Genomic DNA, 13422 nt, shown 5'->3' on the forward strand with positions numbered 1-13422 from the left:
GAACATCTTTAATTTGTTCACTCTTAGGGAAAATTGATATTAAAAACGAGCAATAAGAGTTCAGAGAAATTTCAAAAGATAACACATTGTCTAACACTTGAGATACATGACATAATTATTAAATGTAGATAATACTATGTGTTCTTCCAATGCTCTTGTATAGGCTGAACAATTGTTTATTTTGTTAGTATAGTATTTGTCTTTTTATTCATTTTATTTTTTTAATGTTTATTTATTTATTTTCTTTTTCTTAATGTTTATTTATTTTTGAGAGAGAGAGAGGGAGAGGGAGGAAGTGAGGGGCAGAGAGAGAATCTGAAGCAGGCTCTGTGCTGTCAGTACAGACCCTGACGCGGAGGCTGAAAACCATGAATTGCGAGATGTGACCTGAGCCAAAGTACAATCGGAGCCAAAGTACAACACTTCACAGACTGATTTACCCAGGCGCCCCATGTTTACTTATTTATTTTGAAAGAAAGAGACAGAGCATGCACACAAGGCACAGAGAGAGAGAGGGAAGACAGAATCCCAAGCAGGCTCCGTGCTAACAGCACAGAGCCCAATGTGGGGATCAAACTCACTAACCATGAGATCATGAACCAACCCGAAATCAAGAGTGGGAGGTAAACGACTGAGCCACCCAGGTGTCCTTATTTGCTTTTTTTAAACTGGAAAAAGGGGGAAAGGAAACCTTGAATGTCTGCAGTATGTCCTTTTTCTAATATTGAACTAAACTTTTCTATTTTAGGGCTTACATCTATGCATGGAACATTATTTTAGCTCAGACTCCTGGTGTAGGATCCAAGAAAAAATGAAAATAATTATTATGAGTGAATAATATTGTGACTTCAATGCTTAATAACTTCTTTTTTTTTTTTTTGCAAACAGTATGGAAAGGTTATGTTTTTCTCCGTAGCAAGCTATAGGCATTTTTTTTTACATTATAGATGTAATGGACTATAAAAAGTTCTGTAGATTTGCTAAATCTAGTTGTTATTCAGACTGTAAATCTCTGAAGAAAAAGAAAAAAAAACTAATGCCTAAGTATAATTAACTAAATGCCATTGGAAACATGAAAAATTCTTATGCTGAACTGAAACAACACTTTATCACCAAGAACATACATGCTTTTGCTCAGATAATTGACATGCATGAAAACAGCAGATTCAACAAAATGATTTCAGCATGAGAGAGACAAATTATTCCTAATACTTTTTCTTAATATGTGGTCAAGTTATTACCAGATACTTAAAGCAAGGGGTCATGTTTTCTGTGTGTGACTGAAAAGAACAACAACAGAAAAGATTCCTGACAGGTCTTCAACTGTCGTTTTGTGGCCATAATGTAACTTTTGAAGCAAAAACCTAAATTCAGTAACTGTTTTGATGATAAAGATAACTGAAGGAGTCTGAAAATATGTTTCACTTTCAGTGAGACTAAAAATCTTAGTCATAAAGATTATGTTTTGTTAGGCAATCCTGGGTTAAACTGAAAGGCTGGTTGAGACTGTTAAACAGACAGGAATAGATTCTATACAGAAACTTTTCAACTGAATTTTCAACTAGAACTTCCCTTTCAACAACACACATCACTTGAAATAGCAGCTGCAGAGTTCCAGAGAGTTAATTTACTAAACATTGTTTTCACTTGTGTAATGTTAAATATAGCTAACCTATCACCAGGTGCCACTCTTTCTTTTCTGTAGGTTTCTTGTCAACAACAAGCATATGTGCTGTGGCAACTAAAATTTAATCTAAATGACACTGTTGACTCCATCAGAGAGTATTGTTAAGACAAATCTTACAGCTGGAACGCATCACAAGTTGAGAAGCAAATTAGGTTATAAAAAGAATCAGTTTTTGTAAACTTTTGACTTTAACCAAAAATCACTGAATTGAATCAATTGTTACTAATGTGGTTTATTAAAAAAATTAAAAGATTTAAGAAATGCCAAGTGTTTCATTATGCCTACAAAAATGCAGAGAGAACACACAAATTTTTGTCTCAAAGATTATTTTCACAAGGCAATGTTTGTCAAAGCACTGAAAGAACATAATTAGCTTGTTATAGGACTTCTGAGCTTAGGGTCCCAACCGATACAGAAAGATATTCTAGCATCAAAGAAAAATCCTCCACAGCCAGGCAAAATTGTCTCAAAATGCTTGAAGAAAAGCATTTTTTTAGCTTAATTTACACCTCAGATGGTCATTTGATTATTTGGCACAGCATTTAGCAATATGGATGAATAATATATTTTATTATTTTGGAGCAAAAGAACCCTCCACTATGTGTATTCCATAAAGACTACATTTTTAGTATGAAAATAGAGCCCCCCCAAAATTGTTTTCATAATAAGAGATCTGGTACCAGTTGGACAGAACTAGCTTTGAAGTTTGAGCAACAAACAAGCTGTGTGACCCAAAATGCGCTCCTCTGGTTAATTACTGAACAAAGTATGTAGAAGAATTTTATGTGGACTTTGCTCTAAAGTAAATGAATGCATGCAACAGTGAATTATTTTTGATAGGTAAGCATATATAAATGTGCAATTATGTTTAGTTAACCTGCAAGCTTGACCTTTTTAAAAACTTTGATGCATGACAATGCTGAGTTGAAAATATTGTTTCAAACTAATCATGATGTTTTTAATCTTTCCCGATAAGTTGCTGACCTTGTACCTCTCTATATGTCCACATTTGGTATTGTAATTCTTTAGGTTTCTATTTAACCTATGAAAAATGAGGGGAAAAACAAACAACCCAAAGATGTAAAAAAAGGTCAAGTCATCAGTATCGGACACGATCAAATAATCTCTCAGTACAATGTTTATGGATTTACTCACAAACACCTGATGTATCCTAAATGTATCATTTCTTGGCTTACACTAACAAAGAACAAACAACTACCAATGAAATCAAGTCCTTAACCAAAGTAATTATTATAATTGTGAAATTAGCTGTGGAATGTATAAACTCTTCTAAATATTGATGAATTTTCAAAGTACAATGAAGGTGGAGCCATCTCTCTTAGAAAACTCCCCAGAGGTACAGTTGTTTGATGAACATATATAAATCAATTCTTGATGTGCTTATGAAAGTAGCAGAATATATATATATATATATACATATATATATGTATATATATATATATATACATATATATATGTATATATATATACATATATATATGTATATATATATACGGCTGGAAAAAATAGTAATAAGAAAGAAAATCATGTCTACTAATGTAGGCAAAAACAATTTATCTTTAGTGACTGCTTCACATGTTAATGCAAATAGATAAATAATTTATAGGGAATGTCACAAGAGCATTATAAATGTAATGAGATTTTTAAAGTTAGAAAGATTTGTAAGCATGGTTTAATCATGTAAGATCAAAAATGATTAGTTGTAATATCCTAATCAAAACTTCAAAGTAGAATTTTAAAAACACTTGTAAAATATGTCCATACCCACTCACAGACACCAAGTAATATGGTTCTTCATAAATGTTATACATGCAGGGAAGAAATAAAGAAATTTAATAATCCAAAATAGTTTATGGTTAGTTTTTTGTACGACTTAAGAAAAACAAAAACTCAGCTAACAATCAGACATTTTCATAGTCTGAATTTTTTATTACAGGTGTCAAACTGATTAATACTCACTAGTTACTACTACTATAGGCAATTATAATTTTTATGAACTGTTTGCATGTTGTACAATAATGGTTTTACAGATTATTTCCTTGTAAGGAAGTGACAACTTTGTATGTATTATTCAATATTTGCTCAATGTTTTATTGTTTACTTCTTTATCTGTTACGGAGAATCATATGAAAAGAGTACTAACATTTCATACATATTATCATCTGTTATAACTGAAAACAGATTAATCACCTTCAAAGATATGAACATAATCTTCATTAAACTGTAAAATTATAATAATGAATTTCTTCACTCAATTTATGGTTAATACCCTTAGTTTGAATATCTTAAAAATGGCAAAATGTATCTCTGTATCCTCATGGGGATCTATAGTATTCATTTTTGTATAGATACTAGAAAGGCATGGCCACATATATTAATTAAACTATTGCTAATTACTTATTGAATTTACTTATTAGACTTTACCTTATCTGATATGTTATTTAGCATACTTAGATACATTAAACTATTAAAATTTCTTATTTTACTTTACTTTCTTCCACTACTTTTCTTTACTTGATCTGTATATCCTTACCTAATTGGCCCCCTTCTTGCCCAATCTTTCAGTTTGAGAGTTCTTTTTGAGACACCTATAGGTTAAATATTTCCTTTTTAAATCACCCATATTTCTGTTTTCCCAATCTACTTCCAAGAAGTAGTAATCCTTATTCTGTTCTAAACTAAAACACACCTGTATTTATGACCCTATGTAGTCCCGTATTCTGTTGCTTTTTCCTCATATAATTATCTCTTTCAGGGTTTTTAATTTAAATGTGTGTATAGGGGTGTGAGATAGTGAGGAAGATACTAGATATGTATCAATAAAGAAATGAACCCCAGGTATAAAAATGTTGAACTGCAGAGATCATGGCTACAGTAGGCCTCAGATAACTAGTTCTCAGGAGGAATACAGGCCCAGAGTCATCCAAATTTTCCTTTTCTCCAGAGTATACAAAAATCTGTGCTTTTATAAGGAATCTGCTAATTTTAATATTGGTTTTGAGGGTTTTTATTTATACAGTTGAAATAAATCTTGCTTGCTGACCATATTCTACCCAGAAGACACCAATTTATAAACTGTCATCAGATTCTACTCATCTCCTCATTCTTATTCTCTGCCCACAAATATACAAAACTTCCCCTAAACTAAAAGCAACCAAGCATACACTATTTGATATTGCCGTGATTTGATTTCTGTTTCCCTCTCCTTATACTTCCAAAGCTTCAAGCAAAGTAGTCTAATGATCCTACATTTCCCTGGCACCCATCTTTTAAACAAATTTCCAGACAATCTTCCAAGTATATTTCAACATGTAGTGTCTTTGCTACAACTCATTTTAAGAATTGTTATGCATACTCTACAGATGAGTGTAGTAGACTCTTCCTTCAAGTTGGTCATAATCTATATTATATGTTGGTATGATCCAAGAAGCAAGTAGATAGAAACCCAACAAACAGATCAATGGCTTATCCTCTTAACCACTAACCTAGTCTTACAAAATCTGTGCAGGACTATCCAATCATTGAATAATCAGCATTTTGCCAATATAAAAATGCAATTATTTTATCATGTAAAGGATATTTCTTTGAAACTTTTAAAACAAGTTTGATTTACTGAAATGCTCTGATTTAAACATACCAACCAATATAGCTATGTAGTTGTAAAGAAACATGATCTGCTTGCTTCCTCCATGCTTAGGAAGGTCTGGCCCTAAACTTCTTATTAGTTATAGGATTATACTAGAAGAAAATAAGATATAATATATGCAGGCACTGAGATTGATTTCATGAGCTTGTTTCAGGTAAAATGCCAAAATCTTATAAAGAATAAAGAGTAAAGAATAAACCAGTACTCTAGAAAATGTACTTTCTGACTTTTGCCAATTTAGGATATAATCATTGAGACTCTTATTACAGGGGCTCACATAGAAATATCTATTCATAGGGTAAAGCAAATTTACTTATAATAGTCAGCAAAATAGGAATTGAATAGGCTGTCCTTTCATCCAGTGTGCAAAAACACAAGATAGGGAAAAACTTATAAGGAAGTTAAAGGTAGGTTTCAAAATATATGTCCACCCTGACTAATAGAATAAAAAAAAGAAAAGCCTATTAAATATTAGTATTCTGTTGAATATTTTATTCCATTAGAATAGAGACAGTATATTCAAAACTCACACATTCATCCTTAAATTTCTGACTGCATAATGATTTCAGTTTTATGGCTTCATATCCTTCATTGATCAACATTAAGTAGAGCTGGTTCACTCTTTTATTAAAGTATTCATACTTAAACTATAAATCAAGCATTCAATATAAGTTTGCCAAGCCCAATGTATTCAAGAACATGATGTGAAATTTATTATGGCTTATTAAAGAAACCCACCTTATTTCCAGCACCAAAGAGGAATTGATTTTCCAACCTTCTATAGAGTGCTGGAAGATTGAAGAGCCAGCCTTTCGAATGATTTTATCAGAACTATTGACAAGTGATCGACTCAAACACAGTTCACCATCTCTGAAACAAAACAAAAATGCCAGTTATGTGAAAGTAAGAAACATTTTATCTAAGCAGCATAATACATAATTTGACTTAGATTACTGGTAACAAATCGTCGATACAACTTTTTTCTACATGTTAGAAATATGACATTGCTGAATGGTACTACAAGAATTAAGAGAATATGACTTTATCAGGGTAATCATTTACACTTATTCTTTTTGAAATAAAAACAGTTTTCCTATAAAGGCTTTTGTGGTGTTTAAAGAAAAAAAAATTTGTTTCAAACTCTGTCACCCCTCCCTGTTGTGTTTAGACAATAGAAACAGGAAGTTTGGCCAATTCTCCTGCATCTGTATAATTGTGACTCTCAAGATTGTAATTTTGTTTCCACAGAAGGCATATAGACACAATGGAAAGAAATTTTTTTTGGAGTAAGAAGACCTTGGAATACCAGGTGATCTGGACATGTTGGTGATTCTTTCACTTGCTAGCCTATATGTCCTTGGACAATATTCTCTTTCTAGGCCACAGCGGCCTTGCTTGATCTTGAAAACTGCAATAACATTATCTAATATGCAATGAATTTGTGACAGTGGGAGTCTGTATGTGAAAGTAATTTATAAAGCATTATTGACGTGCTAATTTCTAAAATTACATTGAGTCTCAAATCATCTCAACAATGAGACACTTTCCTGATAATTGTTGGTGGTAGGGAGACAGGGATTATAATAAGGAGAAAGAAAACTTATTCACTAGCCATTTTTACTGATACTTTCTATTACATTATACACACACGTACACACACACACACACACACACACACACACACACACACACAAAACAACTGTGCCACCCCTTTCGGTCAATATTGTCAGGCAAGTACATAATGTGGCACGGTAGGTGCTGGTGGTAGTGCTGATAGTGACAGATACCCGTGATAGTATTTGTGTCATTAGAACAGTTAAAACAGAACCAGTTTATTGTTCAAAAGACTATTTTCATGGCACTTTATAGCTAGCTATAAACTGAGACTCAGAGAAACAAAATGCTACCTGTTTATTGTATAGCCCTTTCAGTATCTGCATTCATTTCTTTACATGTTACCTTTTACTTTTTTTTAAATCTCAAAAATATAGTTAAAAAGGCGATTATTTGTTCAGTCAAAAAGTCTAAATCTGTATTTATTAGTAGGCAATCCTCTCCTACTATCAATGGAAACATTGCCTGTGTAACAGCTCTTAGATGAATTCTGTAATTAGAGGCTTATAGTTTGGTATTTTGGTTTGCATTCTTTTTTAAACATGTAGTTCCAGTCTGAAGTAACTCAAAGTATCACATGCAACTACTCCCTGTGAAATTTAGAATTCTATAATAATCAATATTTTAAATTATGCTGCTGATGAAAATGATGCACTTGCATGCCTATTCATGGCTAACAATAATCATTTTATAGAGGTCATTTAAGATACTAGGAAATAGGGGTGACTGGGTGGCTTAGCTGGTTAAGCATCTGAATCTTGGTTTTGGCTCAGGTCATGATCTCACAGTTCATGGGATTAAGTCCTCATTGGGCTCTGTGCTGATGGTGTGGAGCTGCTTGGGATTCTCTATCTTTGCCCCTCCCCCTCTTGCTCTCTGTCTCTCTCAAAATAAATAAATAAACTTTAAAAAAATTTAAAAAGATGCTAGGAAACATGGGGTGCAATTTACTACTCAAAGGCCCAGAAGTCAATTTTTATGTTATATGTTTAACGATAATAACTGTATTTGAATGAGAATATGGATATATACAGAAGTTAACCTTCACACTTTAGGAAGTATACCTTCAAGAATATGGGCACAAACTCTCACCATTTTTAAGGCTAGGGATTTTTTGCCACTCTTCCTCTCATTAACTGGCTTGTTAATATCATCTTTTTCTAACCAGAGATTACTATAATTATAACAATTGTTTTTACCCCCGATAAACCTTCATAGGAGAAGTAAAAATGTATAAATGGGTAGGCATTTTTAAATATCTGTGGAAGATTGTTTCATTGACATGTAGCTAAAGGTACATTTTGCATGGCAAAATAATTGCTGTGATGTACTTAGTTGTATGGAGTCTTTTTCAGAACCTGTAGGATTAAAAAAAAGTAATTTAAAAGTTTAAATCAGTTTTATACTAATGAAATACAACCACATTGCTCTGCTCTTTGAATAGTTTTCATTGAACTGGTGATAAGCCAAAATTCAGCTTTATTCCTGGAAAGAACTTTAAATGAAAATAGTACAACCAGTCCCACTTCTTCTTGAGGTCGATGGAATTTCTGTGTAAGAAGCCTAGGCTTAGTGCAATCTGAGGCTCTGGAGCAAATCTCTTTGTACAAAGTTAGATGGGTCCCAAAAGATGTTTCATTTGTGACCTTGGTAGTATTCTGTCTTAAAAAGGCTTTTCCTTCAATGCAAGGCATGAAGGATGTTGCTACCCTCTACTAGTGTTTCATTCCAGATCAAACATGATTACTAAACAGCACACTGATAATATCTTTTGCATAGGGCTATGTTCAGGAAGATTCAACATATACCTCTAAAGAGAAAAATCACAAAACACATTAAGGAAATAATGCAGCATAAAGCAACAGATATTATAAAGTATTCCTGCTTATATTGAGCTAAGAAAAACCTACTTACAAGATCGTCTATATGAAAGTAGTAACGGAAACTGATCATTAGTTATGTCACCAGTTTTTACAAATATTTTCCTCTTCAAAATATGAGTTGCCAGGCATCACTACAACTTATTCTATTAACTCTGCAGTATATGACAAATATGATTAATTTTTTTTGTTTTTTGAGATTAGGTCCCAAAAGACCTTCATTCAACCCTACTGAAAAGTCCTCATAACTTGGCTTTGGAGTAAACGTGCTCCCCACAGATTAGGTTAAATTTCCTCCTTAATACAAAATTATAAAAGTCATTCAAAAGAAAAGAACTTACACAAGTAAGCCTGAATAAAAACAGCAGGCAATTTTGTGTTTTCATTCCCTAAGCATCAAACAACTAAAAATAAAGATGAGATGTACTACCTTACCTACTGCTTAAGGTTTTAGTAGAATTCCAAATAAAACACGTAAAGTGCAGATTCTGGGTTTCTAGATTTATTAGTGTGTTCTACCCTAGAACTAACTGGAACCAACTTTGCAGACAATGGTAATATTCTATGAACGCTTATTTCCACTGTCAATATTATCATGTTTCACTATTAATATGGGTGGGCGATTATTTAGTGAGACAGTCTAACATACATGGGCCAAAAGGAAATCTCTAGATGATAAGAAAATTAAGTTAGTGTCATTTGCGGTCAACTAGGAACACAGTATGTGGAAATTTTAAGAAGTCACAATAAAAACAAGTATTTGTATGATATTAAAGTGTATGCCACGCTTTCAAATACATTATCTTATTAAATGAGCACACCCACATGTTTTTACCTGTAGGACCCTTAAGTTAACACATTTCCAATTATACCTCCAAATCACAGAAAGCAAGTGAAATCATGGGCCAATTATGAAGTAAGTGCCATTTTTCCCATAAAAAAAAAATGTCCGTCAAGAATAAACCACTTTATAGCCCCATGCCTTTTGAGTTAAACTTTACTAACTAGTCATCATACCAGGCAATTGATATGTTTTGTTTGCATGAAAGGTTAAATTTCCAATAATTACTTGACCTATTCTCAAAGAATTCCTTATAAAATCCATGCTTCTAGTATTTCTCTGGGGATATGAGAATGTGGATGGTAGGCAGGAAAGTTGTGCTGGTGTTCTCTTTCCTTCTGCATGGAATGACCGCTCAATATTGTATGTAAGAACAACGCTGCGCTGACTCCAGATGGGACCTCCAGGTAAGAGAGGGGGGCGTGTAATAAAGAAAAGGTCTGCCTATTGCAAATGGTAGCAGGGAAGCTAAATACGAGGGTGTTTTCTTGGTGGTGAGGGGTGGTTCCCTAAGGTACAAGGATTACGAAAGGCCCTTAATTGAATGTACTGCCCACTCTCAAAGTCACGCAGTGCCTCCCAAAGGGCAGACTGCCCGTTAACCTGACTTTTGAATATCAATCGGGGCTCTGGGCTAAATCTCCACTCTAGTTCACTCATCTTAAAAATAGACCCTGTAAGTGGCTTAGGTTAGAAATAGAGTCACAGAGATCATTAGATCGTTGGGTGAGTCAACTCCTCCACTAGAAGCACTGTTGGGAAGTTAAAACGAAATCATGAGCTAGTTATCACAAGCTTTTCCACCGAACGTTTCATCTTGACGGAGAAGGGCAAGAGCGCTCAGCGGGACTGGCTGTGCCCGCATTCTCCCGGCAGCGCCAACTCTAGGGCGTCAGGGCAGCGGCCGCTGCGTCCGGGGCGCTGCAAGGCACGAGTGCAGGCGCGGCGCCGGCGCCCGCCTCTCAGCCCTGCCCCCGCACCGCCGTAATTGCGGGTTTTAATTAAGGAGGAGGAGTCCGGTTGCCGACTGAGCCGTAAAAGTGATTTTTTTTTTTTTTCCCAAGAGGAGACCGGCTTCCTGCATTAAAGGCTTTCCCCTGCCTCCCCACTCATTCTTACACCCCCGCGGCCGCTCTCGCGGAGGAGGAGTGAATACCGGTGCGTACCTCGCTTCCTGTTTGATTAACTCACGCGCTCGCCTCACGCTTTCTCGGAGCAGCAGGGGAGCGACCGCAGCTCCGCCCCAAGAGGGGGCCCGCGAAACCCAGCCGGGCTAGCCCAAGCGCGGCGCCCTTACCTGCGCCCCCTGCCTCTCGTCGGCGTCCTGTGCGGTGCCCACGGGCCGGCGGCGCCCAGGAAAGGGCCAAGGAGGAATGCTGCCCGGGAAATGTGGAGTGTTCCAGGTCGGTCATTTCCCTCGGAGGGACTCGGGGTGCGCTCCCCCATTCTGGCGGCGGTTTAGGGAGGCCCGGAGAGGGCGCCTGGGCAGCACGGGGCGCCTCTTCTCGCCTCACGCGTCCTCCCCCCTCCTGCTCGTCAGCGAGCCGAGGGCCTGAACCCTCAGAGTCCTGGCGAGGCTTGGCGGCTTTGTCTGGGCTCACGCGTCTGTTCGGAGCCCACCAGCCCGGAAGGGAACAAAGAGCCTCGACCCCCCCACGCCCAGCCTCCGCCTCTCCACCTCTCCCCCGCGCGCCGTTTATCACCTTCCCTAAGACCCCTTTGTCTGCCTGGGAAGCACAAGTCTGCCCGAGATGCCCACGTCCCCGCCCAAAGTCCTGCTTTCCTGACAATTGAGCTAGGCGGCGTTTTCAACCCACCCACTCCCTATGTAAACGACCTCATATAGTTCGGCTTTTCTTCTCTTCCCCAGAATAGACCTTTTACAGATTTGTGATGCATAACGACCATCCAGCCCGTCAGCTTTCTCATTCCCTTCCAGTCCCTTTCGACTGTACTTCTGCTATCTTAGTTTCCGATCGAACAGAAGATTCTTTCTGTAAGTATAAGCCTGCATCTTGCTCACTTAAACACTCATTACTTAGGGAGGAGCAGGAATATTAAATGGAGTGCATGAAGTTTGTGTGTGTGTGTGTGTGTGCGCGCGCGCGCGCGCGTGCGTGCGGGCACCTTTTAGCAGTCCACACACACACACACACATGCACACACATGCAAAACTCTATCTTCGTTTTAATAACTGTCAGGGAACATAAAAATCAGGCTGGCATCTCTGCCAGCGTGGAGTTTCCGATAGCGGACGCCTCCGGATAAGGGAGGATTTCCGAAACAGGACTTTGAACAGAGTTGACAACCAGGTTCACATCCTCAGAAAACGCTTCCAAGATATGTAAGCAACACAAAGTTGCAGCCACCTCCTGGGTAAACTTCAAAGAAACAGAAGCCAGGGGAAGGGAGGAAGGAAGTGTGATATTTAGAGAACTTACTGGGGTGGGGGAAGCTTCTGAACTCATTTAGACAAACTAAAGAAATAGCAGAAATATAGTCTGTGAGAATCTACAGAACCCAGTTGCTAAAACTGTAACCATGACGCCCATGCGTTTTGCCACAGAAGAGCAAATAGGGAAGAATTCTTGGTTGTACTGGAGTTTCTAATTCAAACGATACACAGATCTACCCAACGAAAAGAAGAGTAAAGAATCAGTGGAGACACATCTCCTGCTTTCTGGGCTTTAACTTCAGTCTTTGAGGAAGCCAGGCTTTCTCCAGTATCTCCTTAGAGTGATGGGCAGAAAAAGAAGGACAGCCACATGGGAAATAAAGACACCTCTCCTGAGTTCTGCCCAGGGATTGAAAGGACAAAGGCACACGTTCTTTGTTGACACTTCTGCAGTGACTTCTCCTTGGGCGTGCGAGCCCCGGCGCGAACACAACTGCCACCATCACCACACCGGGCAAGTTGAACTCCTACTGAGAGCACGCCGGGGAGAAGCACACACACCTCAACAACAGCCTTTGTTATTTAATTCATGAGACTAAACGCACAAAAGCTCATTATGAACACACACACACTCCCAACCCTCACTCTCCCGTCTATATTCACATTTCATTTATGGCTTGACTTTATTATTATTATTATTATTATTATTATTATTATTATTATTATTATATCCTGAAATGAAGCTTTGCATTTACCCGATGAGTTGCGTCTCCTGGTGCTCCTCAGTTCTTGCTATTTCTTTTGTCTTATAAAAGATCAGGAGCAGACTTATCGTGCAGATCGTCCACCTCTTCCTAATGGAGCGCATCTTGGGTGCCCGGGAAAGTCCTGGTTGCCCCAGCTCCCTCACCTTCTCTTGGGATAAAGGCTCCGTTTTGGGGAGATACAGTCGCCGGGGGAAATCTGTAAAATTCGAGGAGAGTGTGGAGCCGGGATCTCAGGAGCGGGTCGCAAGGGTCCTCCGCGGCCGATCTCCCGCTGGTCCTTGAGCGCTGCCCAGCGCTCTGCCTCCTAGTTCGCGCCAGCCCTGCCCCGGTCGCTCCGCGCCTCCTCCCTGGGGCTCAGGTTTCTTCTCAGATGAGACACCTTGTGCATCGGAGGTGGCGGCCGCTTCTGCAGCTGGGTTCGGGGGCGTCACTGGCCCTTCCCTTTTCCTAGCAGGGAAATGATGAGCAAAACCAGCCAATCACCAGACTGAGGGGGCGGAGGCTGCGGTTGCCTCGCGTTGCTGTCGGCGGCTTGGAGAGTAACGTCGCCGGCGCTGCCTGCACAGTGCCG

The 13422-nt window shown here is 38.1% G+C and overlaps 1 protein-coding gene and 1 long non-coding RNA gene across 4 annotated transcripts in view; one reads left to right on the forward strand and one right to left on the reverse strand.

Annotated features, from left to right (window-relative positions):
* The window catches only part of ST8SIA4 (ST8 alpha-N-acetyl-neuraminide alpha-2,8-sialyltransferase 4), a 99394-nt gene extending 86140 nt beyond the window's left edge, over positions 1-13254 (reverse strand). Inside the window, 4 exon segments of the mRNA XM_015080447.3 lie at positions 6093-6224; positions 12840-13030; positions 13032-13115; positions 13117-13254. Of these exon segments, the coding sequence (XP_014935933.2) occupies positions 6093-6224; positions 12840-13030; positions 13032-13115; positions 13117-13239 (530 nt within the window). The 5' untranslated portion in view covers positions 13240-13254.
* Positions 9262-13422, forward strand: part of LOC106982282 (uncharacterized) — a 458722-nt gene continuing 454561 nt past the window's right edge. The window contains exon 1 of one of the 3 annotated variants that reach the window (XR_008299853.1): positions 9262-11685. This is a non-coding gene — a long non-coding RNA (uncharacterized LOC106982282). The remainder of the gene's footprint in view (positions 11686-13422) is intronic. The other 2 variants (XR_003413432.2, XR_008299857.1) reach the window with 2 other exon arrangements.

This window comes from Acinonyx jubatus, chromosome A1 (assembly GCF_027475565.1).
Source record: "Acinonyx jubatus isolate Ajub_Pintada_27869175 chromosome A1, VMU_Ajub_asm_v1.0, whole genome shotgun sequence".
Taxonomy (NCBI): domain Eukaryota; kingdom Metazoa; phylum Chordata; class Mammalia; order Carnivora; family Felidae; genus Acinonyx; species Acinonyx jubatus.